Source organism: Trifolium pratense, linkage group LG4 (genome assembly GCF_020283565.1).
Source record: "Trifolium pratense cultivar HEN17-A07 linkage group LG4, ARS_RC_1.1, whole genome shotgun sequence".
In the NCBI taxonomy this organism is placed as follows: Eukaryota; Viridiplantae; Streptophyta; class Magnoliopsida; order Fabales; family Fabaceae; genus Trifolium; species Trifolium pratense.
This window is the reverse complement of record NC_060062.1, coordinates 38904980-38932466: the sequence shown is the minus strand read 5'-3', so window position 1 is coordinate 38932466 and position 27487 is coordinate 38904980. Positions and strand designations below refer to the sequence as shown.

The 27487-nt window shown below is 31.8% G+C and overlaps 4 protein-coding genes across 5 annotated transcripts; 1 reads left to right on the top strand and 3 right to left on the bottom strand.

Annotated features, from left to right (window-relative positions):
• Nucleotides 1–2469: 2469 nt before the first annotated feature.
• On the bottom strand, nucleotides 2470–9538 carry LOC123882267 (transcription initiation factor TFIID subunit 10-like). Of its 2 annotated transcripts, XM_045931093.1 has the most exons (8): nucleotides 9344–9538; nucleotides 7474–7601; nucleotides 7300–7364; nucleotides 5028–5090; nucleotides 4469–4526; nucleotides 4348–4398; nucleotides 3780–3924; nucleotides 2470–2684 (listed from the first exon to the last, which is right to left on the bottom strand). In XM_045931093.1, exons 2-7 carry the CDS (start codon nucleotides 7579–7581, stop codon nucleotides 3844–3846), a joined length of 426 nt encoding a protein of 141 aa, XP_045787049.1. In that variant the 5' UTR covers nucleotides 7582–7601; nucleotides 9344–9538; the 3' UTR covers nucleotides 2470–2684; nucleotides 3780–3843. The 2 variants fall into 2 exon arrangements, with proteins under 2 accessions (XP_045787049.1, XP_045787050.1); XM_045931094.1 differs by lacking the exon at nucleotides 2470–2684 and having other exon boundaries at nucleotides 3833–3924; nucleotides 4348–4393.
• A 3244-nt stretch (nucleotides 9539–12782) lies between these two features.
• Nucleotides 12783–15370, top strand: LOC123882266 (probable GPI-anchored adhesin-like protein PGA55). Its single transcript, XM_045931092.1, has 4 exons — nucleotides 12783–13047; nucleotides 14061–14260; nucleotides 14336–14808; nucleotides 14985–15370. The coding sequence occupies exons 1-4, from the start codon at nucleotides 12846–12848 to the stop codon at nucleotides 15019–15021; spliced, it is 912 nt and encodes a 303-aa protein (XP_045787048.1). The 5' UTR covers nucleotides 12783–12845; the 3' UTR covers nucleotides 15022–15370.
• A 543-nt stretch (nucleotides 15371–15913) lies between these two features.
• On the bottom strand, nucleotides 15914–18051 carry LOC123882265 (two-pore potassium channel 3-like). The gene is made up of 2 exons (XM_045931091.1): nucleotides 17001–18051; nucleotides 15914–16359 (listed from the first exon to the last, which is right to left on the bottom strand). The coding sequence occupies exons 1-2, from the start codon at nucleotides 18023–18025 to the stop codon at nucleotides 16215–16217; spliced, it is 1170 nt and encodes a 389-aa protein (XP_045787047.1). The 5' UTR covers nucleotides 18026–18051; the 3' UTR covers nucleotides 15914–16214.
• Nucleotides 18052–22087: 4036 nt separating this feature from the next.
• On the bottom strand, nucleotides 22088–27468 carry LOC123882264. The gene is made up of 8 exons (XM_045931090.1): nucleotides 27316–27468; nucleotides 26015–26768; nucleotides 25591–25779; nucleotides 25409–25500; nucleotides 24370–24429; nucleotides 24186–24255; nucleotides 23342–23545; nucleotides 22088–22785 (listed from the first exon to the last, which is right to left on the bottom strand). The coding sequence occupies exons 2-8, from the start codon at nucleotides 26717–26719 to the stop codon at nucleotides 22387–22389; spliced, it is 1719 nt and encodes a 572-aa protein (XP_045787046.1). The 5' UTR covers nucleotides 26720–26768; nucleotides 27316–27468; the 3' UTR covers nucleotides 22088–22386.
• Between the last annotated feature and the right edge of the window lie 19 nt (nucleotides 27469–27487).

Below are 27487 nucleotides of genomic sequence, written 5' to 3'. Positions count from 1 at the left end.
ATATTGAATATGGAAACTTCTCACTTTGTCGGGGTCCACAAGATCAAAATATATATCCTTTCCGATCTGTTCTGCAAGGTCTTCATCTCGTACTACCTAAGAAGTATTACACGTTATCAGTATAAATATAAATACAATCTGATTGAGCAATTAACGGCATGAATCTAAAGAAACAAACAATACTAATATCTAGGGAAGCAAGCTAAAAACACCTTTACAATTATAGTGTCGCGGAGAGCCTCTGCATTTTGTTCAATTTTGTGCTTTTTTCTTCCTGTTCTCTCTTCAAACTCTCCTGCATAAACCCATTGTACAAATCTTGTGCAGATTTTCCAGAATAAACCAACAGAAAAAAGTACAACAGAAATTAAAAGTTAGAGGTAAATGGAGCTTGATTTGATTTTGGCTTGAAATACTCAAAAGGAACTTCTGATGAGGAATAAATAAATAAAATTATTGGTTTAGGCAAAGTTCAAATTTGGGGGCAAAATGATACAGTTTCGGTCAGGAACAGTCACTGGGTTGATTGCAATAGCTGAATTTAAACCAGATAATAATGCACAAATAGTACACATCAAAAAGGTACAACAAAATGGAACAAAATCACAACTGCTTCTCTCAAACTAACAAACCAGAAAATATACACAAGATGACTGTTGCAATTGTCTTGTATGAATCTTATTCTATTTATGATGACAAAATGAGTTTTAATTTTATTGTCTTATATATCTATGAATCTTATTCTATCTTTGATGACATAATTAGGTTGAATTTTGTTGTCTTATATTTAAATACCAAAATAATTATATATGATTAATTAGATATTTAGATTGCTTTGTGCTTGTGGTTTGTGTGCTTGTGTTTTGTATCACTGTTTACAATGCTGATTAATTTCCACCCTAATTGGTGAAGTATATGCATCGAGTCCTACCAATGATTATTAGTATTTATTTAAGTTTGAGCTAACAATTTGAACTTGTCTTTTCTACATCATTTTTTTAAGAACTGCAAAAGTATATTAAACAAGATAATAATGTACAAATAGCAACAAAGAGGAACAAAATCACAAGTGCTGCTCTCAAACTAACAAACACAAGAGTACTGTTGCAATTGTCTTGTAGGAATCTTATTCTGTTCTATCTATGATGACAGAATGAGTTTTAATTTTATTGTCTTATATATATATATATATATATATATATATATATATATATATATATATATATATATATATATATATATATATATTTGAATCTTATTCTATCTATGATGACATAATTAGGTTTAATTTTGTTGTCTTATATATTAATACCAAAATAATTATTGTTGAATGAACTATTGGTTTTCCATTTCCAGGCTCAAGGTCTTCAAGTTTTGAAGATGAAGAGAAAAATGAATAAAAAGAAATTAAACAGAATAAAATTGCTTTTATTTTCCTAACATATCCGTATATAGGATTAATTGGATTGCTTTGTTTACTACTGATTACTATCACTTTCCACTTCTGTTTACTACTGATTACCAAATTTCCACCCTAATTGGATTGCATAGAGACCAGTGATTATTAATACTATTTAGTATTATAGATATAGATAGATCTAATTATTGACCTAATCTTCGTTAATAAGTGAATGAAGTTCAGATTCAGAATATTCAATTATAGTTAACCTAATCTTCATTAATAATTGAATGATATATTCAGATTCAGAATATTCAATTATAGATAATCGATCCACACAGTTCAGATTCAGAATATTCAATTAACTATGTACCAAAAAAAAAAAAAAAGAATATTCAATTAACTAGGAGAATTAAGTTCAGATTCTAGATCTAATTATTGACATACTAATCTTAATTAATACCGTACTTAAGTGAATTAAGTTCAGATTCAGAATATTAAATTATAGATCTAGATTCACACACGGTTCAGATTCAGAATATTGAGGAAATTAAATTGAAATTAATACCTCAAATTAATACCTCAGAAGAAAATTAAACATGGAAGGGAAAGAAATGTTAGGTTGAAGAAACACAGAATGAAGAGAGGGCGAGAGGAGAGAATAGAGAGAGAGAGAGAGACCGCACAATGAATTGTTAAAAGAGCGCCAAACAATGCCGCAATGAAATTTTTTCAAGTTTGTCTTTATATAGTATTAATCTTCAGACACTATCATATTTTTATAGTTAAATAAATTAAATAAAATCAACTTTATAATCTATTGAAGAAAAAAAAAACGATTACTTTTTTCTTATTATGCCCTCTATTCCTATTTAAGTGTCTTTTTAGTATTTGTAATACCAAATTAATAAAATGTATTTTTGCACATTAGTTTGTCAAATATATAACAATAATTAGTTTTATTAAAAAAGATAAGAGTAATTGACACGATACACTTTTATTGGTCCAATATTAAGTGAAATTTCAGAGCCAAGTGCATTATATATTTTTTCTTTTTGAACAAAGACAAGTAAAAATGCAGTGCTTAGGCAGCTTCTAGAAGACACTGCTATAGTTGGCACATCATTAAAATCATTCCATTAGTTACATTCAACAACTATATCACTCCTACATAACAAATTTTGTCAACATGTTCAAATAGTAGAATGAAATACAAATCATAAAATAGCTGAGAACTAGCAACATGTCTATAATACCAAGTTCCACATTGATATATAAAAATAAAGGCAAAATTACACAAGTGGTCCTTTATCTTATTTATTTGTAACACTTTAGTCCTTTATCTTTTATTTGTAACATATAGGTCATTTATCTTTTAAAATATGCACAATCATGTCCTTATTTTCATATTTTATTTAAAATGCTGAGATGGCATGGCCATGTAGGATTTTAAATAATAATTTGTTTTTAAAATGGGATTATATTTATTTTAAAATATTTTTCTTTTATAAAAATTATAAAAATACCCAAAAAATTGATGTGTTCATCATGATCTTCATACATTCATCATCATCTTCATCCTTAACCCAAAATTAATTTTTACTAAACTACACATACAAATAGTATCAATCTCAATGTTATGTTCTCCTTAATCTCCATCTAAACTAAAAAAATTAAAACCCCAAAGCTACACCACTGAGAAATCTAGTTTCAGAAATTAACACGCAGTTGGTATCACCACCACTGAGAAATTAACAGCGAGGAAGAAATCGTTCAAGTCTAGTTGCAAAAGCTGTCCTGATTTTGGGTAAGGCAATTGAGATTGGCAGATCCAAATTTGGATTGGGAACAAGGCATGTTTGAAGGTTTGCTGCTCAACACACCACCAAACAACAATTCCAATGTCAAGGCTCAGAAGTTACTTCTAGACTCATCATGGAAAACAAATTTGTTTGGGGAAAGAATGCAATTCACACAGGGCAAGGGCAACGTCAATCTCAGATTGTTTAATTTTTGTTTGATTTCTCAGATCTGATTTTTAATTTTTTTGGTTTTTGGGTTGTGGATGTGACTTTTTCTGGTTGTTGAAAATGAAGATGAACAAGATAGAAGATGAACATTCTTAGGTTTTTATTTTTTTTGTTTTTAAAAATTAAATTTTTATATAAAATGTTTATGTAAAGAAAATTAATAAAAAAATAGTGACATTACTGCCAAGTCACCGACACATCAGCATTTTTAAATAAAAAATAGAAAAAGGACATAATTGTGCATGTTTTAAAAGATAAAGGACCTATATGTTACAAATAAAAGATAAAGGATTAAAGTGTTACAAATAAATAAGATAAAGGACTTCTGGTGTAATTTGGCCAAAAATAAAAGAAGCTTACATTACTACACATGAGATTGTAGAAGTTTCAACAGAAATTTAAACAAGGAAATACTCATTCATCTCGAGTGGCAGGGTCCATTCCAGTAGAAGGGTTGTCGGCAAAATATTCTTGATGCCTTAAATTCACACCATACTGTTCATAAAAGATCAAGTCAATGTAACGAAATAGTATTAAAATATCAAAACAATCGATGAAAAATTAATAGTATATTATTAGTTGATCTAGCTTAAGTCTGATGCAATAACATGTTAGACATCGTATTAGACAACAATACAAGAGGATTATTAATTGTCAGTTATGTTGTGTTTGTTTATGTTTAGAAAGGGAAGTTATCAAGTGGTTATTGACAGGAAGAGACCAAGCTTTCTAATTATTGGAAGGAAGAAATATATAGCCTATGTTCTGTGATTGCAGTGATAAATATATAGCCTATGTTTTGAGACAATTCTATAGAGTACTCATAGTTATTCCACAAGGAGTTGCAAGGTCTTATGATATGACACTCATAACAAGGAGTCGATTTCAACCCTTTGAAATGTAAGCAACTTTCCATACCTCGCGCAGTGCCTTTGATAGATCTTCCATTGTCAAAACTAGGCGCCTATCCTGTCATATTGAAGTGTCAGTACTACACACACACAACGAATCCAGATTAAAATCTGTCAAAAGACTCAACCTTTTGTTGCCTGTCTCTTTTATCTTTCGGAATTGATGATTGCCTTGCTTTGCAGTGCCTACAGTTAACCTCTAATGAAATCAATATACCAGAATATAGACATGTAAAAGAAAGGAGAAACTAACTGACAATTAATAATGTACTTATACTAAGATCAAAGAGATAGTAATGCACTTGCAACAGAAAGGGATAGAAACACAAAGATTACAGTGTTGTGTGCACAAAAGAAAGGAATGGAAGCACAAAAATTAAGTGCAATTATTCAAAATTAGATTGGATTTTGTTGTGTTATCTTATAAAGTGCCTTAGACACACATTCGTCAAAGAAAAAAAAAATCCATCAAGCATTCATCAATTTTACCCACATGGATCAACAAATGTTTTTGCCAAAAGTTGAATACTTCTTTTGGGTAACTAGAAATAGATTTCTATGGAAGATTATTCCCCAGATTTACCATGCACATAAATAATTGGTTGCAATGCATTATTCAAGGTAAAATAAATTAAATAAAACAAGAAGATTAAGATTTGTCTAAGACAAAGGGCAAGAAGAATATACCGGAGAGCATCGCCTGCAACTTCTGCAACAAATTTCTGAGTGGCAACAGCTACTAATCTAGTCCTGAAATATTGGTATATGAACACTGATCAACCAAAAGGAAAGAAATACATGAATCCATATGAATACAAAGTCAAACAAATCCCAAGAGTTGAGAGAAAAAGAAAACAAAGGCTAGACGGAGCATCAGAATTTGCATACATCATCGTTCTTTAACATAAACTAAACGGGTTTAAAACTGACAACCCTCATTTCACATATATTGGCAGACAAGCACATGATCAGATAGATTCCATATAGATATAGGACTCCAATTAAAGTGTAATAACAATTAACATAAACAAAGACACAATTTAAAGTCTAATGAAAATAACATACAACAACAACCACAACCAAGCCAACCAAATTTGAGTAAAAATTAATCAGTCAAAACCAACCAGTCAACCAAAAGGGAAGAAATATTGTTTCTATATTTGTTTCAAATAACAAATATCCAATATTTTTATACAACATAATAAAGAACACTGAAAATGATGGTAGAGACCTCAGAACAGAGGTAACTTAAATTGGATAGGGTCCTACTCCAAGGCATACTTTAGTTCAAAGGACTAGAGTGTTAGCCCTCATCCCCTCACACTCACACAGAATAAACTCGAAAGCATGATAAAAAATGAGTAGTAATTAATATAAAGAGGATTGACCATCACATGATAAAGAACAAAACTTAAGAACATTTAGGCTTTGTTTGCGAGTTGATTTTTGGAAGGGAGAGGAGAGCTTACTTTTCTTTTTTAAAATAAGAACACTACAAAATATTTTTTAAAATGTTCTAAATGTGATTGAAGTACTACATGATAATTTATCGTGTTCTTACAATTATTTTAAAATATTAACTATATTTCAAAATATAGACTTAGCCCTCAAAAACCCTACAAAAACAAACTCGCAAACAAAGCCTTAGTTACTACTCCCTCATTCCCATATTAATTAGGTAACACTTAATACTAATAAGGATAATATTGTAAAACTGTTATATTCTTTTATTCATTTAAATTTTTCTTAGTCTGTGTGAAATAACCTAAAGTGACACTTAATATCAATGTTTTAAGAACCGGACCGGACCGGCCGGTTCGACCGGTTCAACCGTGAACCGGGGACATCAGCGGTCTGGATGGAGGCCAAGAACCGGAAGTCAGTAAAACCGGATAAAAACCGCTCTGAACCGGGTTGAACCGCCCTGAACCGTTGAAACCGTTGAACCGGGGACGGTTTTGGAAAACCGGCCGGTTCGGAATCCAGTTGGGAAAAAAAAAAAAACAGAAAATTCAATTTTGTTTCTTCAGTTTTTCAGTTTTGTGTTGATTGATTGATTATGCCTTTGAAGAAGAATAACAACAGAGGAAGTGAGAAGAGGTTTTGTGGTGGTGATTTAATATAGTTTTTCAGTTTTGTGTTGATTGATTGATTATGCCTTTGAAGAAGAATAACAACAGTGAGAAGAGGTTTTGCGGTGGTGATTTAATATGGATTGGATGAGGAAAAAGGAAGAGAATGAAGTGATTTGAGGAAGAAGAAGAAGAAGAAAACCCAAACCCTAATTCCTAATTAATTAATTAATGAGAAGAATCAATCAGGTTTAGTACAAATAGTACAGATTCTACAACACAACGCGCACTAAAGACCAGGACTACACTTTTTCCATTGTGAACTTGAGTTTGATAGCTTAAATTATTAAAGCATCAGATAGATGAACAAAAGTAGTAGTATTTGTACAAAATTAATCATGTTTTTTTTAAGTTATGTTTTGTGTTGAATGAAAAATCAAACTAGCATTAAATTGAGAAGAAGAGAGAAATATGAAGAACATAATAGAGAAAAATTATCAAAAAAAAAAAATGGGAAAGAAAGCAAGAAGATGAGGGTGGCGGCTGTGTGTGTAATATGAAAGAGGAACTTTTAATATTAGGGTTATATAACACATAACATTATAAGTGGGCTTGGGCTCAACCAAATTTAGTAACATGATAATAAAAAACTATCATAAAAATTCTAATTCTATACCTTAAAAAAAATTCTATTATATTTTATTATTATAGAAAAATTATATGAACGGTTCAATATAAACGGTTCAATAACGGTTGAACCGATCCGACCGGTTGACCCTTGAACCAGTTGCCACAACGGTTTGACCTCCGGTCCGGTTCTTAAAACATTGCTTAATATAGAACAATGGAGATAAAAATGGTGAATACAGAAGAAAAGAGGTACCCACAATCGAACATCAGGACATTGAAAGCCACTCTTTGCCAAGTAATGCTCTACCAACTCATCAGGTATCTAAATCACAGTAAAGTAATTAATTAATATTGATATATTCATTATTATATGGATGAATATGCAAATGAAATTGAATTGAATTTGAAGAAAATAGTGAAAAGGAACGAACGGTGGGAGTATAATCGGTTAAGGAAGAAAGGAAATCGGAGAGTGCAGAATCATCATCTGCCGATCTTCCTTCGCTTGAACTTGTTTGCGGCTGCTGATTCGGGTTCATCTTCCAATCACACAAGAGTACTGTTCATGTTCCAATCATCAACATTCAAAATTATCCATCAAATCAAAATCACATATCCAGATTAACACTAATAACATCAATTCAATGATAATAGAGAAATTCACAAAATCTAATCCAAAACACTATCCACACTAACAGAAGCTAGTGAAATATGAAAGAATCACAATTTTAAAAAGCATATATAAAATTACGAAAAATACAATCACAGGCTACCAAAAAACAAACAGCCACAATACAAAGCACCCCTATGACTTGAAGAAAAACTACACACAAAGCATCAAATCAAAATACAAAACAAGAAATCATGTTTGGGTTTCGTTTTAAAAGAAAAATGATTGGTTATACAACGATAAAAAATGGTTTATGTGACGAAATATTGAAGAAATGTGTGTGACCCTTTTACTTGTATTGCACAGAATCGAATCCGGCATATTTCAGTTATAGATGGGAAAATAGTTGGTAATTTCGATTGTAGATGTGGTGCGAGCAGTGATGGAGCAGCAAAGTGGAGAATTGAAGTGACTCGGAATACTATTAGGTTTGCAAAAGGAATTAACCATATGTACAGATTTAATGATATGAAATTCATGTACCAAAACAGAATATACCATTATATACTAATTTAGATTCATTTCACTAAGAATGAGACTTGAAACCACCAGAATTACATCCAGACACAAACATATTTCTAAATTAGAAATGTCAAAAACAAAATTGACAAAAACTCACAAACATATATGTGTATAAATTGAAAAGATTCCGGAACTAGAATTGTGTAGAAGATATACATGATGCTTTGAAGTCAAGAACATAACTTGATGACAGAATAAACAATAAAAACATCAAATACCATTTCTAGAGTTGGAATGGACAAAAAAAACAGAACCTATGTTTTATATGAAAAAGTTTAAGTGCATTGTTTGAATTGAATGTGAGCTTGGGTTGTGATTTTGATATATGCCAAATTTTTAAGGTTCTATTAAGTTTTTATATTCAACTTAACTCATCATTACAAAATTGATTTGTAAAACTCTCGGAGATATGGCTCAAATCTGATGAGGTGGATAAGAATACCGGGAAGAGGAGGAGTGAGTTGGTTTGAAGAACACCTAAGGAAGGTGGCGGGAGATGGCAAAGACACTTTATTTTGGAAGGACCAGTGAGTGGATGAAGACGTCGCTAATCTTCTACCTAAAATCCGCTAGTCTAGTGGCTAGGGCCGAGATCCCACGATATCAAATCGCTGCGTTCAGCTCTGGTTCGTACTCTTTGGTAACTGCTACTGGTTTGGAATAAATTGGAAGTCTTTTGATTTGTGGATATAAATGATGGATAACCCGGTCAATATACTTCAATACCATATTAAAGTATTACACATAACTCATTAGAAAGTAGTGAATACATTAGCAACTCTAAGTTTCCATAAATTTATTAGCCACATCAAAAACCATACATGGTGTTAAAAAATCACTCCAAACAAGTACACCATTTTTCTTGTAAATGCATCAATTCAAGCATTTTATCAAACAGCTTGTGCACAATGATGATGAATGTGCATAGATAGTTAAGAAAAATCACAACATAATTTGGAGCTGAAACAAACAGAAATCAGAAAATTCACAATTTATACCCTAAATCATGTGTTTCAAGTAACCACAGGCAAAAGGGAAACTGGAATTAGAATCAGAATGGTTTGAAGAATAAGGAGAAGAACAGAAATCAAAAGGAAGAATGAACTAACCTTGAATCAGCTGAATGAATTCAACGTAGTAGTAGAAGAACTGATTTCGTCGTGTTTAGGGTTTTGTCGCAGAGAGGAGAGGGAGAAGCTCGCAGCTGAGATTTGCAGAGTGTGAAGAGATGCGCGCGCCAGAGAGAAGATGAATGAATATTTGTGATTTTGTGTTGTTTTACTTCCTTCGGTTTCATTTGTTTATTATTTACTACCGCACGGGTCTGATTAGCGGTAAGATATATAATGATTAAATAAGACATAATAATTATAATAATGTATGATATATGAAAAAAGTTGAGTAACATTAAACGATAGTTCAACAATAATTTTGGATAAATATTCATACAAAGAAAATTATGTTATATTACGAAAGACTTCCTTATAGACCACGTTCGAAGTCTTAGTCGTATCTTCACCGTTGTCATCGTTGATCAATATTTTTAATCCTTTTCTAGAAGTAACTCTTGAAATTGCAACATACAACTGACCATGTGAAAACACTGGCGACAGAAGATATATCCCAACATGCTTTAAAGATTGTCCCTGACTCTTATTAATAGTCATCGCAAAAGAAATCATTATAGGAAATTGTCTCCGTTGAAATTTAAAAGGAATTCTCACGTCATATGGTGTTAGAGAAAATCTAGATTTGAAAACCTAATCACCAATATTACTTCATGAAATAATTTTTCCTTCAAGAGCACGTTTTCCCAATCTCGTAATAATAAGTCTTGTTCCATTGCATAATCCTAATTTTTGATTCAAATTCCTTAATAGCATAACTGGAACTCCAACGTTAAGTCTCAACTTGTGATTTGGAAGTCCTGACGTAGAAATCGTGTTCAAAAATTCGGGAGTATGAACATCATCCACTGTTTGACCGTCTACATTTTGTGTGAATGGAGTATCATAACTCAAATATGTTTTTTCTTCACCAAGAATTAAATTCAACATATAATCATTTATTGTGTCGACTATTGAATTTTTAGGAGCTACTATAACTCTATTTTGGAAATACTTTATATCGTTCATGTTTTGTAAAAATTGGGGATATGTGCTTTCAACGATAGAAGCAAGAGGATCACCTGAACTTGGAATTAATAAATCTGATGGAATGTCAAGTTTTAAATCATCATCGTTGTCATCTCTAATTTCTCCATAACCAACACCCAAAACCCATTCAAAAAAGCACCACCGAAAAAAATATTTGAATCCTAAATACTCCCTCCGGTCCTTTTTATAAGGAACACTTAGGGCAAAAAATTTGGTCCTTTTTATAAGAAACTTTGACCAATTTTCAAATGTTTTAAATGTTCAACTTCACTTATGCCCTTATTTATTATGAGAGAGAATTTAAAAATAAGTAAGTTAGTTGAATAAAGTGTAATTAAATAAGGGTATACATGGAATAAATTTAAATTTATAAGAGTGTTAAATGAAAATAACTATGTTAAATGTGATTCATTGGTCTGTGTGATTTTTTCAAAGTGTTCCTTATAAAAAGGACCGGAGGGAGTACTTTGCAAACACGTAAAAAAAAAAAACAATATTTAGATCTACAAAAGGACAACCAATATATATATAGAATACATTTAATCACTAAACAATATTTGAATCCTAAATACTTTGCAAACACGTAAAAAAAAAAAAAAAGGAATGTTAATAAATATAAAGGAAATTATTGATGGCGTTTATCAATTATTGCACATAATTTTAATCACAATTTGTATACTTGGCATAGTGGTTGAGAATATTGTCTTGCACTGAAGGGTTGCGGGTTCGAATTTTAGTCAAGACAAAATTGTATTATTTTTTATTAAAAATTGCAAGACAAAATGGAGGGAAACGGGAAAACCAAATTAGGGTTTAGAAATTGCTTGTGTATACAAGCTTATAATATAAAAGATTATTTGATTTTGTGTTTTTTTTTTTTTTTTATAGTGTAATGTAATGAGAGAAATTCAAAGTGAATGTCCACATATGAACTGAAGTCGATGTTTGAACCCGGATATTTCACTTTTTTTTTTTAAGATTGATTTTTTAACCACTAAACTACTTAAAAAAATTCAAAGTGAATAAATATGAGATATTGAATTTGAATTTGAATTTTGAATGTATAAAATGCGATGTCTTTATTAATTTACTCACTCTAAGATTAAAAAAAAAAATTATTTAAAGGTTTTGTTTAATTTAATTTAAAAACAACCAACATGACTCCATTAGTGAAAAAAAATAAATTAACATGTGTGATAAATACTTAAGTTAAAGAACTCAAAAATAGAACTTTTATATTTTTTTTGAGAATAACAAAATGATATTCATTCATTCAAATTGATAGATTACATCAAATACAACCACATAATCAACATCGCTAAAAACGTAAAGGATGAATCTGCGAACAAAACTCACAGCATCCGAGTTAATAGCATACAACGGCAAAATGCCTACAACAAATAATATGATAAAGTTAAAGTTAATAGCATAGAACTTTTATATTAAAAAACATAACAATTTTATTTTCAAAAAGTAAAATATCAACAAAAAAAATGTTGGTCAAATAGTTTATTGGCTAGAATTCGTGAATAAATAGGAGTATCATAGTTCGAATTTCGATCCCTACAATAATTTGCAATGTCCCTGCTAATTGAGTTACGATCGCAGGAAAAAAAATCCAACCTTTTAAAAAAGTATTTATATATTAAATTGATTATTTGGCACATATTACCTTGTGCCATTTAAGATTTAACAATATCCTGGTTAGAATTTCCCAAATTTTAATTAATCATGATAGTTTACCTCAAAAGGATAATGAGTGAAATGAGTAGCCGAGTTGGTTACAGTTTATGCTTCAAGTCTTGGTAAATGAGAAAAAAATTAACATAACATTGTAATACTAACAACCTATGAAACACGAACACCTAAATTTTTTCTTTATTTTGACACTCCTTAGATCAGTGTCCGATACTTGTAAGACACTCGTACGACCCATGTCGTACAGGTGTCCCAATTTTTTTTGCTTATGTGTCGAAACAACAATATTGATCAATGAGGGATTGAAAGACATTACATTTTGATTTTGATTACAATATTTTTAGTTTTTTCGATAAATAAAGGTAAAATAATATCGTATCTTGTTTTAATTTTTTTTTAAAAAATAATTTGCTCAAATTAGATTTACATGTATATATTTTGATTCTTAATTTATATGTTTTATAAATATGTAGCGATGTCAATGTCCTATATTTTTTACATTAGCGGTGTCGCGGTATCCGTATCCGTGTCGCGGTGTCCGTACTTCATAGCTAACGACTAACAACTAACTTTCCTTAAAAAAAACCTCAAAAGGACAAAAATAAGTTTAAATAAATAAATAATGATAATCATGAATCGTGACAAACTTTGGGGACTACTAGGTCATTTTCCCTACGAACTAGAGGATTATATAAAAAAAAAAACAATAACCTATAAAGATAGACAGCAAGAGAAGTTGTGAATTGAGAGACTAAGGATGACACTGAACTGTGTTAGAGTGACAGCCACATCCATGGCTGTTCCTTCTTCACTGATGATTACAACAACACCAAGAAGAAGACTCATATGCTTCTGCTCTTCTTCTTCTTCTTCTTCTTCTTCAACAACCATCAATACAGAGCAACTACGTTCTCAACTTGATCATCTCCATGCGGAAGCAGACACCACCAGAACCAAGGGTACCCTTCTTCTCCTCATTCTTCATTCATGCTTTATTTCTTTGTAATTTTGTTTCTTTCTCTCAAAACACTTATTATGGTCACCCCATGAATGACTTATGTAAAAAGACTGATTTTTATTTCATTGCAATTCTTATCCAAAAAAAAAAAACTGAATTTTAGCTTATAGAGTTCATAAAGATTTGATTTTTATCACTTAGATAGAAACTCTTTACCAATATGGCTATTAAGATTATGAGTTTGTTTGGTTGGATTGCTTATTTGATAGCATAAACATTTGTGAGACTGTTTGAAAGAATTTATGGAAAGAGCTTATGACATGTTCCTAAGCTGTTTTCAGCTTATTTTCATAAGCTCTCTAAGATGGCTTATGAACACAACTTGTAGCTTAAGCGGCAAATTAAGTTATTTATCCAAATAGGGCCTATATTGGATAAAATTACGCTTATAATTTTTAGTCTTAAAATTATGTCACTTTTCATTTGTATTTTAATTTATAAAGGTTCATAAGGAGAATTGAGTTCAAGAAATAATGAAAAGCAAATATTGTATGGTTTGTTAGTGCTGCATTGTTTTCACAAGCTATCAGAAGCAAAACAGGAGTTCTACTTAATATCAGGAACTGTATATGTTTGTTTGCAAATTATCCATTAAGTGCTAATTCAATGGTAATCGTTTGATCTTGTAACACAAAATTCAAATCTCATCGGAGACAATTGTGAAATGACTGTTAGTGCCACTTTGACTAATAATAATTTTCCCGTTTTCCCTTTTTTTAAGTTTGTATTCTAACTGTATGATACTCAAAAGATTCAATAGGTAGACAAAGATTATGAGGTTTATGAGGTTTATTATTTTCATCTATTTAACCTTTGATGTAAACCTACTTAGTGAAGAAATGATTTGTTGTTGTTGCTGACCTTTGCTGCTAGCGTATGTGCATGTCTAAAATTGAAATAAATGATTACTTAAAAGATATATAAAAACTTATCTGTGTTGGTGGTTAAATACAGCAAATAGTGCTAGAATGAGGCTCCTAAGGTTATCAGAGTCAGCAGAGAAGCTTCAAAAACAAGCAGCTCTAAGCATGCAGAAGGGGGATGAAAATTACGCAAGGGATATGCTTTTACAAAGGAAAAAGGTGTTGCAGGCTTTGGAGAAGTCTAAAAGCCGCATTGAATTGCTTGACGAGCTTTCCACAAAGCTAAGTGAGGTAAAGTGAATTCATCAATGAATACTATTAAGAGTATCATGTTTGTTGTTATATCTTTCCACAATTTGTTTTCAGGCAATATCTTTGAAAGAAAGTCAGCTTGTTGGAAATGTCACTACGAACATTGAAGACACGACAGAAGATGCTTCAAGTCCAGTTCGAATCATTGCTCCAAAGGAGGAAGTTCTAAAAGATTCTCCCGGAGATGATTTTGACTCTAATAAGATTAAATTCGGCGATAGTCAAGATGTGCAAATTTTTTCGGAAAGTCAAGAGAATCTGTCGGATGATAAGGAGACAGAGAAGCTTCTAGGATCCCTTAGCACCGACATTGGGAATGAAAATAACATACCGAGCAGCTTGTCGCAAATATCCTCTTATGAGGAATTCATTGAACGTATAGATCAGAAGCTCCGTGAGATTGAAACTGAACTAGTTTCTGTTTTGAATGTCTCAATTTTAGTATTGGATAGTGAAGAGAGACCAAAGAATTCAAGGTGGCAACAAATAATGGAACTCCTTGAGAGCATCCATGGCATTAGACAGAGGTACACCATTTCTCTATCAAAGAATAACTCAAACAGTCTCGTATGAAGATTTAGATATGAAATTAATTTTGATTAGGTGTTTCCTAGTGGTTTTAATTTAGATTATTGTTAAGAGTTTTCATATAAAGAGGGGGGAAAATTAATGCATGGCTTTTCTAAACTTTCCTGAATCACAGGATCAGAAGTGCCAAGGAAGCAAAAGTGAGGATATGAATCAATTTTGCTTTGCTCAACTAAGCTTCTTCTGCCAGGTGAACGAACTCGAATCATAAAATAATCTACCACAATTTTCTTGTAGCCAACAATTTATGTGGGAATAGGAAAGATACATTTGAGATTCTTGTAGTTAGTCGAGTTCAATGCAAATAAGTATAGATGTATCGATTCACTCCTAGTGGCCTAGTGCTTCAAACATGCGATCATTTGTTTGGTCATACAGGAGCAGCTTATTAGGACAAATTCCCTAAGGATGGTTTAGTAAACTTTATTCGAGTTCGTAAGTATGACTTCCAAGATTCACACACATTTGCTTCTTCTTGCAATACCATAAATTTCACTATCAGTAAATTGTATCAATATTTTGCACTATTGTACTGATTCTGACAGCAGTTTCAGTAGTTTTCTTGTATCTGAGATGTCCAGTGCATCAATTTTTTTATTTGTTTAAACATGTTAGTGTGGAACAAAGTATGTTAACTAGGGTTTCTTATGAATAAAAATGATTGAATATTATGAATTCAGTTATCTAATAAGTTGTAAGTATCAAAACTATATGAAAATATTGGAGGTTAATTCCCCACCCCCAAACATCAGTTTGGAAATATGTATCCGGAAAAACTATTCAAATTTTGTGCGTCCAGATGTGAGCTTCTGGACAATTTGTGCTGCACAGATGTGCATTTCCTGAAATATGGGGTTCTTTTAGTAGTGAGGACGGAGGAAGAGTAGCGTCCAAAATATTAGATGTAGCGTTTGTAAGAACCTCGATTATGGGTTATGTTACTTGACGAATTCACCTTTTGACAGACCTGCAACTTGCAAATATGGCATCGCGGCCATCACAAGGAGAGTCATTCATGTGGATATGAATTTTCCAATCTCTTGTTAGTCTTTGAGATAACTTAATATATGCAAGAAACTTTTTATTCAAATTTATTCAGAAAAGTACATTAAAGAATCAAAATGTTGTGTATACTTATTATATTTACATATTAGGTAATGACATCACATCAACAAACCAAAAGAATCAACACTACAAATAAAATGTTTCCTTTTCAGTTTTCAAGTACCAAATTAAGGTTAACTTTATGACCGGATGATATGATCACATGTTTTAGTTTCTGGCCGTGGTCCGGAATAATGGCGTTTGCTTTCACTGGTCTATAATTTTAGAAGAGATACTTGAATTAGACAGTTTCCATGAGGTCAGCTAGAGTGATCTTGCCATACATGGCATGGTCCAATGAATCAAATTGTTTGCTAATTTGTAGAATGTCTATCTCACTAATCTTCCCCATTTGCTTAAGCTTGTATATGACAAAGTCAGATTTACTGCACAAAATTAAAAGGTTAACAAAAATGAAGTTGATATATGTGATCAAATTTGAAATATATGAACAAATATCATCTGCGTAGAATGTGTTTTCTGTCTTAAAAGGTGACCATGATCGACGTCCATGTGCTGAAGAGAAACTGTCTTTTTCTGCTATGGTTTATTTAAGGCTAATATGTGAATGAGGAATACAAAGTTTCAAGGTCATTTTTAAGCAATGTCAAATAATATGGCCATGAATGAGAGAAATGCAAAAGGATTTTTAAAAAAATACACATAATTTAGAGCATCGAGACAAGAGGCAACAGTCTATGCACTTGTTTGTGTTTCAATATCAATTATTGTTTGTCTGTGATAACATTCCTTTAATTTCGGTTTCCATCATACTTTGATTGTGATTGTAGAACAAAGTCAGATAGAAAATGGTCAAGGAACCAGATTTACTCTGAGATTCCCCTTTGCTAATATGTCATCAGACCTAATTCAACCTATTATTTCTTGTTTTTAAGCGTTTAAAACAAGTCTTAGGCTTTACTTCGAACTTTGGTAAATATTCTATCCGTTCATGCATTAGGCTTTGAGTTCTAATTACGAGATACTGCTGCAATTCATATATAAAGTTACTAACATCGAGGCATACCTGATTGATCCATCATGATCAAGATCTGCAGCTGCTAAATCTGATAAGGTTATTTTCTTATGAAGAATCCATTTTGTCATCTCGCGGCTTCTCTTATGCAAGCTGTAATCAGTGAGGTATAGAAACGACCTTGTAACTGCGAACGTGCTTACCAAAAGCCACGGAATCGCAAAACATCTTCCAGCTAAAGTTTTGAAAGCATAATCTCCATAACCAACCGTTGTAACAGAAGTAACGGAGAGATAAAAACTGTCGGCCCAATTCAGATCCTCGACAAAGTGTGAAGTGACTGTTCCAATAGCAATGCAGACAATAACAACAACCAAAGCAACACAAACTTTGGTTCTTATCCTCATTCTTCCTTTCTCTTCATCAACCATACAAGTCCTCAGAATTTTCTTGTATCTATCCTCATCCATCATGCTCAATAAGAATGCCTCATGTCTATCACAGATGTATACAACTAATTGATTAAGCATAAAACCAATAAATCCAAAACCCACCAAAATGAAACCACATGTAAACATTTTTGCAATTATGGTATCAGGAACAATATCTCCATATCCAATAGTGCATAAAGTTACCACTGTGAAGTACACAGCATCTACAGGTCTGAATGTGGTAGTGCCCTTGAAACTCTCACTTAACATGTAAACTGTAACACCAATAGCCACATAAAAGAAAAGCATAATGAAAGATAGTCTAACTATTAAAGTTGAGGGCCTATATGCAGGTCTATGATCAGATGGCTCATGAAAATCTACTCTCATGTCGGTGAATAATACCGACGGAGCAGAGCAGGAACGATGAGTAATCTTTGCATTTGTGATGCTCAAGTTGGCTATGAGGTTAATAAAAGAAGGGTTTTTCGCTTCATTGATGATACAAGGAGAAGTAGATTGAGGCAGTGATGGAGAAGGTGCAAGATCATGGAATGATTGTTCCTTGATCAATAATGGTCTACTTGGTGAATGTGTTTCTCCATTGCTGGAGAAAGGGTAAGGAGAGCCTCCTGCATTGTGCATTGGTAATTAGAAGTTAGATGTGAGTTGGAGATAAATGGTAGCAAGCTATAATATCAGAGGTTGATTCAACTACAAGTCAAACTAGAGGAAAGGTGGTTAGTTGTTTGCATTAGGATACAGAAGATACTTCATGCATAACTGTTGCGAATTGCATTGCCGCAAGTGATCTAAGAATTATTCTTATATGGTCACTGAACAAATATAATTTCTTGTTCACACTCACAAAATTTGAATTTTTCATTTTATTTTTTAATTTTTTAATAAATAATAAAAAATAATGTGAGTGTGACCGTATGATCACGTGACCATGGAAGTCTTGCTCGTGATCTAATTATGATGATCGAGAATTCAATTGTAGGTATTTAATAAACCGTTAGTTATGTTTTTGATCCCTACAAAATGATCACTTTTTAATTTTACTTCTTACTTAATTTTTATTATATTTTTCGTCTTTAACAAATTATCACGCACTTAATTTTAGTCTCTACTGTTAATTCAACGTGTATTTTTGAATGATTTTTTGCAAATATGTTCAGAACTTCATAAAAGTTACTAAAAAAAACTAATTCAATTTGATTTACATTTGTTATTTTTATCTTGAATTTTTGTTGTTAAAAAATCTATATTTAATTCGTATCATGTTAAAAAAAATAATTAGTAAATAAACTTTAAATGATATTTTAAACATGTCTAAAGAAAATTATTCAAAAATTTAAGACTTTAATGATAATTAAACAAATTTAGTTTTAGCGGAGACTAAAATTATATGCAAGATGAATTTTATAGAAACTAAAAGTATAATAAAAATCTCTTCAAAAAAAAATTATAATACAGTAAAAATTTGCATAAAAAAAAGTATAATAAGAATTAAGTAAGGATTAAATTTAGAAGGTCTCTATTTTATTGGAAAAAAACATATTTAATCTTTTAATAAATCATAATGCATACTCCCTCCGTTCCAAATTATAAGGGAAAAAACCCATTTTTTTTGTCCCAAATTATAAGGGAAAAAATCATTTTCAGGAATGTTTTTCGCTTATTCTCGTAAAATTGCATTTAATTTTCTCTCTCTCTCCCATTTTTTCAATAAACAACAACCAATAAAAATTGGTTTTACATCTTCCTATGCAACTTATTCCAAGAAAAACCCACAAAAACATATTTCAAATTATCATGTTTTACTTTTTCTTAATAAGTGTGATTTTTTTATTTTCCCTTATAATTTGGGACGGAGGAAGTATGCTAGTATAAGATATATCGACAAAAGTTCATTTTTAATGTTTGATGTTTTTACCTATACATAGTTTATTCTGTTAAGGATAAGTTAACCGGTGGAGATTTAATATTTTGATTTTATTGGACAACTAAATGTGTAAGAGTCTATATTATTTAATGCCTCAACTATAACTTATAACCTCTAACTTTCATATGGCTACCATGTATTTCTTTTTGACCCCAACTACTTGGAACAAGAATCCCTTTATGTTATCCCATAAGTCAAAGTAGCTAAAATTGGCAGATAAGAGAATCCCTTTATCTTTTGAAACTTTGTATTCCTCATTCACATATTAGCCTTAAATAAACCATTGCAAAAAAAAGACACAGTTTCTCTTCAACACATTCTAAGACGATCATGGTCACCTTTTAAGATAGAAAACACATTCTAGGCAGATGATATTTGTTCATATTTTTCAAATTTGATCATATATATATATATATATTTGTGAGTTAGGAGAAAGTTGTGTTTGCTTGAGAGTTTGTTAGAAGAAGAAGATGAACCTGAACAAAAAGAACTCTGAGATGTTATCGGTTTTCATGGATCCGGGGAATGGTGACGAGAATTGGAAAATTGTGGAACATGCAATTCATCAGTTATACAATCACAATACAAGTGATCTCAATTTTGAACAGCTTTACTAGTTCTTTCTCATCATTCCTTCTTCCAAAATGTAGACTTGTAGTATAGTTATACTTGTAGTAGTATAGTTATTAGATTTCTTGAGGCGTTTTCTCCATAAGTATTTGGAAGAACTTATGAAAATTGATGCTCATATGTCTATAGTCTAATAAGTTTCTCCTCCAATTAAGCTGAATTTATTTACCCTAATTTCGTCTTTGAGTAGAATGTATAAGTTGTCCGACCGTGTTACTGATGGTCTCCACAAAATATATGAGGTGATGATTTCTTTCACACATCAGAAACAGAAAATCATTTGAGCAGAAACATAATACATATGCTATAATATAAGATATATTGACATTGATTAAAAAAAATATAAGATATATTGACAAAAGTTCATTTTTAATGTTTGATGGCATTTACCTATACATAGTTCTGATAAGGATAAATTAGTCGTGGTGATTTAAAATTTTAATTTTAATGGACAACTAAAGTGTAAGAGTCCATATTATTCAATGCCTCAACCAACCTCTAACTTTCATATGGCTACCATATATTCCTTTTGACCCCAACTACGTGGAACAAGAACCCATTATGTTATGCCATAAGTCAAAGTATCTAAAAAATTGGCAGATAAGAGAATAATAGCTACATAATCTTTTGAAAAACTTTTTATAATTGGTTTTTCTTTATTATAAAATAATCCACAAATTTGCCTTGTAAATTAATTACTTTTTAAAAGACATATTTTGATTTGATGAATGATCTATGATGGACTAATACTTAAAAATAACTTTTGAAATATTTATTTTGACCAATGTCTTCCTTAAAAGTAAAAGTTCACGGTCATCCTTATTTTTGTATGTAAAACAGTGACTCAATCGGTATTAGTTGAATAAAAATAACAAGAAAAAATATGAGTTAAGTTTTTTGACATTAATTCTTTTTTAAATAGGTACTAATCAAATCAATGTGAGTCTCTATTTTCCAGCATATACCATAAGTAATCGTTGGAGTTTTAGGTAATTTTTCATGGTCCACCAATCCAAAGGAGAATTTATTTTTTTAAAAATATTATTGAGTTGTTAAAAAATAGGTCACACATACATGAAGAGTGTTAAAAAACGATTGTGTAAATATTTTTCATTTTTTAAAAACATGGATGTGGTAGGTACACAAAGAATCTGAGTCATGTCAAGCTAAAGTTAGTTACATCAAATACTTCTATGTATTTGTTTGTATCCGTTTTGCTCTTAAATTTCTTATATCATGTATGTGTGTCAAATTAAATTATTTAATTTATACATTATGTGCTTAACATATCATTAAGCATTTTCAAAGCTATCAATAACAAAAATAGTTTCGGTCAAAAAAAATAAAATAACAAAAATAGTTCCCCACAACAACTTAATGCCATTACAATCAAATTATCAATTATATTTAATGATCTATCTGAATATACATTAGTAAAAATAAAGTTTAACTGCATATTTGGTCCCTTACGTTTATTTTAAGTTTCAATTTGGTCCCTTACGTTTAAAAAGTATCAATTTGGTCTCTTACGTTTATTTTAGGTTTCAAGTTAGTCATTTCCGTCAATTTTGTTACATATAACAGTCAATTTGCATATGTGGACTGACATGTGGCACTTGAACACACTGACACGTGTAATGTTCAAATGGTGTTAGTGACAAAACTAACGGAAATGACTAACTTGAAACCCAAAATAAACGTAAGGGATCAAATTGATACTTTTTAAACGTAAGGGACCAAATGTGTTGTAAAGACAAAAATAAAATTGTGTGTTTATGAATGATCACATGACAACAAATTATTGGATAATAATGTTTAAAATAATTTTTTTAAAGGTATGTTTAAATAATTTTAGACTAATGATGAATTGAAATTTATAACCAATTCAACTTCAAGACAATCTTTTGAATTTTTTATTTCTAACCTACCATAAATTTTGATGTTTTAAACTCTCTGACTGTCATCAATGAGCTAACCTCATGAATGTGTAAGATTTGTGACGGTAGCCATTTTAAATTGTTATATTGCAGCAAAAGTTTAACAAGAGTCGGTTACATCAATATGGTGATATCGCAATTTAATTGGAGATGTCATTTTACCACCCTACCGATTACTTGCACGCCCTACACTTTTTTCTTTTTATCCTTTCGCTATGCAATGTATACGCTTTGTTTTCATATATGCAATATTTTAATTCACATTTATAATAGTATGTAGCTTGTAGGGACCGGAGTTCGAACTCTGGTATTCCCACTTATTCACCTTAAAAAGTGAAATTCTAACAATTAAACTACCTAACAAAAATTACAATTGTCATTACGCTGCAAACCTTTCTTTATAATGTACCATGCACCTAGAGGCTGAACCATACACCTGATATTATAAAAAAAACCAAAAACAAAGAACCATACAACTGAAGTACCAACATCTATGTACTGAACAAATTTGATAACTTGAAGCGACGATTTGCACCATTAGGTGGCCTAACTGTTTGAGTAACATCCTTGTGAGGCAAGGTTTTCCGTACTTGCGCATGAGTTTCTGCTTCATGTTGGAACATCCTAACCAACTCTCGAAGCTCTTGTTTTCTCACTGCAACATTTTCTTCAACGATAGGTTTTTTCAGCCCAAGATAAAGCAATCCAATTCCAATTAGGACTGCTCCCAACACAACTATGAGTACAGAGAAAAGAGTAAACGCAAAAGGAGTTGCTTCAGATCCAGGTATTCCATCCACATTTATGCCAAATAGTCCAGTAATGATGGAAAGGACAAGGCCGCAACCCCCAAACACTCCCAAGTTATGTGTAACCGTGAGGCTTTTGTCCTAAAATAAAGAGCAAGAGTGTGAGACGAAGTACATCATTTGCTATAGTTCAATTATGATCAATAAATATAAGATACACAAGTTATTAATATATTATGTCACAATTAGAGTTAAATATTTTGGCTCCTTTCCATGTTCTTGATCCTGTCCACCACTAAAAAACTGTTGCTAATCAAAATAATACTTCTCTGGTTTGAATCTTGTCCCCCTCCTCTAAGGTTGGCAGTATTTTATCAAAGCTTGAGCTTGGTGTCCCAAAGATCTAAATTTTAGTTTGAATTTTGAATGCCACAGCTAAATCAATATAAAAGTAAAACAAGTACTATTTTATATAATTATAAAAAGATCAAGTCCATAGTTTAGTCCCTCCAAAGATGCATAGGCCAATCTTAGTGCATCAACATCTTTTCATAGTGCAGTGCCAAATAAGTCTTTTGCACACTTACACTGGTAATTGTATGAAATTTCCATAGTATCAAATAAATGAAATCAATAAAACATTTGTAGCTAACTATTAAAGAGTTCAAATTACTATGGTAGGTAGAGATTACAAAACCTGCAACCATGCACGGACTGCGCTTTGCATTACATCTTGGATAGTGAACAGACGATCTCGAACTGCTTCTTGCTCATCAATCATTTGCCTTGTACTCTTCATTACTCCTGCCAGCAACGATCTTGTTACATTTCCTCTCAGCTGTTGAAGAAGTTCAAACACAATTTCTTCTCGTGCATGGAGTGACCATTTCACTCTTATAACCTACAAGGTCATACAAAAGATAAAGGAACATGTGAAAAATTTCAATCTAAACAATTTACATAATTACTATGCACCAAAAAGAATCTACAAAATCAGTTTTATAACGAACAATTCAAAGTTACTAGTTACTACATCATTGCAATCAATTAATTTGTGTGATATGTAAAGTTCTACTCTATACATCCTTCTGATTTGTTTAACAAGATACATATGTCAGTTACCAATTAAATTCATGATATTGCTCAATGGTTTCCAATTAGTTTTGAATTTTACGTTGGTTAAATTATTCACAACAATCATTTTCTTTTCATTCATGCTTTTTCTGGCACTTTAATCTACTAACAATTTTATGATGGAAGAAAGAAATTTTCGTCTTGTCAGAAAAGGAGCAAAATAAATTAGATTGAAAAGATGCACGAAGAGGTAGTACAATAATTTCTTAAATCTCAATGCAATAAAATGAGCCAAGCACTCACAAGCATATAGTTAGATAATACAAAAATAAACAAACATATGCAGATACCAAATAAAGCTTTTTTCCAGCATTATCAACTACAATACAATATGTAAAACTATACTATAATTTATGGAAGATTCTCAAGAAGTACAGTATTAATCATTTTGTGGTATGCAAAATTACCTGGGTTGATAATCTTCTAATTTCCTGGTTCAATATTATAGTTAACAGATGCAAATCCTCATGGTTCCTCCTAACAAGAAGGAAAAGACCATTGTATATCCATGTTATAAAAAAAATGGATAAAATGACCACCTACGTCACACTCAAGTTCTTATGTTAAATGGTCCAAAGCACATGCAATCACCTGTTCATAAACATCAATTCAACTTCATCAGCAGCCCCGAAGATGTGTTTTCGAAACAACCTGTGGTATCATATACATTAGTAACAAATAAAAAATGACTGCATATTAAAAAGTGATGCAAATGAAGTATGAATTAAGATCACAGTAGAATGTTATATAATAAATTATTTACAACGATTGAAAATTTCAATCACATCAAGAAAACTGACTAATATAGCCAATTAAATAGCAGCATCAGATTTCTTAAGAATAGGATATTAATAGGTTTGATAAAATATTATTTAAGTATAAATAAAGAGAAAAAAGGAAACGATAGAATGAAACTAAGACCAAATCCAGTCTAAATACTTCAATTGAAGTAAGCTAAATAAGTCCATAAATTACTAATGGAGCTAAAGCCAGTAGGCCCGTTACTCAGTCTGATACCCAGAATCACAGCATCGAAGAGAAAAATTCTAACTTTCTGGAGTTCTCTAAACTAAAACACAGCTTTGTGATGAACACTTTTGACAGTAGTAAGATAGAATAAAAGAGGGGGAGGGATTCTAAATACCTATGCTTAATTTCTATTTGTTCTTTTCATGTTACGTCATAGATCTCTTAAACCAAGTTACACTTTTTTTACAAGCCTTTCACAGACTAACATGTCATTCAATCTAAAGTAACTGCTTTTCTCTTTGTTATTTTTTCTCAGATGGAGGTGAAAAATATTTTGTTTGTCATTAGGCATGATTCAAGATAGGATATCATGACGTTTGATTCACATAACCGACTTCACCTAATGGTAAAAGACTTGTGATGTTGTTGCAGTAAAAAAAAATAAAGAATGGACACAGTTTTTTTGAAGTCGTAAATATGAGGCTTGCAGTATTGATAGTGTATGTTTGGGCGAGTGTTGGACAAAACATGATTTTAAATAAAATTGATTTGGTTAAAATTAAGTTTGAAGCGAATTGGTTTGAGGAAAAAGAATAATCATACAAATTGCAAAAACAACAAAGATTTTCTTAGTTGGTAACTGGATGTAAAGAATACTAACCTATCATCCCATCGTGCAAGACGACAAGCTAGGTGTGCTACAACCTCATGAATGCTACGTGGAATGTTGGCTCCTCCACCAGCCAGCAGTTCCTGCATAACACAGTTGAAGGTATCTAAGGATAAATAAAATCATGCTTTTGGCAAAATAATTGTCTGATTAACTTGGTGGGGCTAACTAACCTGAACTTCTAAAATACCTAACACATTGATGTCTGATGCAGAGCCCTTAACATGCAAAACTGTCACCATAAAGTTCTGTGCCTGCCATGCTCGTAATACAATGGGAATGTCATCTTCCTCAACAAATGGATCGCCTGCAGACTGCCCTAGAAGTTCAAATAGTAATCCACCAGCGACTCGAACAGGAACCTGTCAAACAAAAACTTATTTTTAAATTTGAATGCCTTTGCAATTGCAACTATATACTGAATCATTGCATTTAATGAAAGAAGCACAACAACGAAGAAGGTGTCGAGCAGGACACAAGAAACCACAACAAGTAGTGTGTGAGGAAAGCCATTTGCAAAATGGTAATAGCAAGTTGGAATTCTTCTAAAAGAAAAATAATTAGCAGAATTTTACTCTCATACAAAAGTTTGTTTACCTCATACAAAAGGTGTTTCATTCGATCGCTTATTAACCTGCTTTCATCGTGCAAAGCAATGCTAATAGCAGGATGTAACCATTGAGAACTAGCAAGCCATGTAGTAACATATGGATCAGCAGCATCTAAATGACACCACCATGTTGGACCCACTGGTCTTTCCCAGTAAGGAGTTGCTACATCTGCAACAGGAATATCACTTTCATCATCTGTGAAATCGTGTGGCTGTGATGCCCAGCTAGAATCACTATGCACAGCCTGAACAAGTTCAGAAACTCTAGTCCAACCAATTGGTTTCCAGTAAGTTCTTGGAAGATCCTCTTTGCCAGAACAGTTATTATTATTGAAATCATGAAGATCCAACCCTCCAGATTCGTCGACCAGCAAAGGTGATTCATGAAAGCCATCTTTACTAGGACTTTTTTTCAATGGATTAATTTGATTTCCTTGAAAACCCTTCTTCTGGGCCACTTCTTTAACTGCTTCTGAGGGATGATGAGTCTTTCGAGAGCCGCGGATGAACTCAAAAGCACAAATAAGTCCATCAGTCCAAAGTTCCCTAGTCTGCAAGTTATCCTTGGCGGCGCAATGGACTTTATGATGATACACATGCTCCTTGGCTTCATTGCCAAATGGAGCCAAATAATCTTGATGCACATCATCCCTATCACACTCAAGCAGAGGAACCAGAGCCTCAACTACCATTGAAGCGACAGTCACCAATTGTTGGGAAAAAAATGTGTCTGATATCACTCTAAAAAAATGAGACAGATACTAACTCAGATACTTATTATAATCCTCCCTCCGGTCCATTATACTGGAAACAACGTTTTTCTTATTTTTTTGTCAAGTAGCCTAGTGGCTAAAAAAATCCACCTTAAAGGTGAATAAGTGAGTGTCCGGGATTCGAAGCCCAACTCCTGCACATATGATGAGACGTCCCTGCCAACTAAGCTATGCTCATTGGGACAAAACAATTTATATTTTAATTCACTAATAATATATGAATCTGGTCTATAATATAGACCATAAAAAGGACCCGAGGGAGTAATAAAACAAACTCTATAAAATCACTAAAACATCACAAGAAACAAAAAAAAAATGTATGCTAAGTATTTCATTGCACACAACAGAACAAACCTAATCAAGAAGAATTATGATTGATCATGTCCAAATTCATGGTTAATGCATATAACGAGTTTCAATACATATAAATTTGAACAAAATTAACAACTACACGAAATAATGGTTTCTCTAAAAAAAACGAATATGAAACAATGAATGATAATGTTAAAGGTTACCTTTCAATTTGGAACGGAGAAGGATGTAATTGACATGAAAATCAAATGAGGAAAGAATTCTGCAGTTTGTTTGTATGAGATGGAGCGAAAAAGACGAACAGAACCGCAAACGGTACAACGGTGCCCCGCACGTGCTCACACATTAAGCCTTCCTCTTTTTAGGGGCAGACAA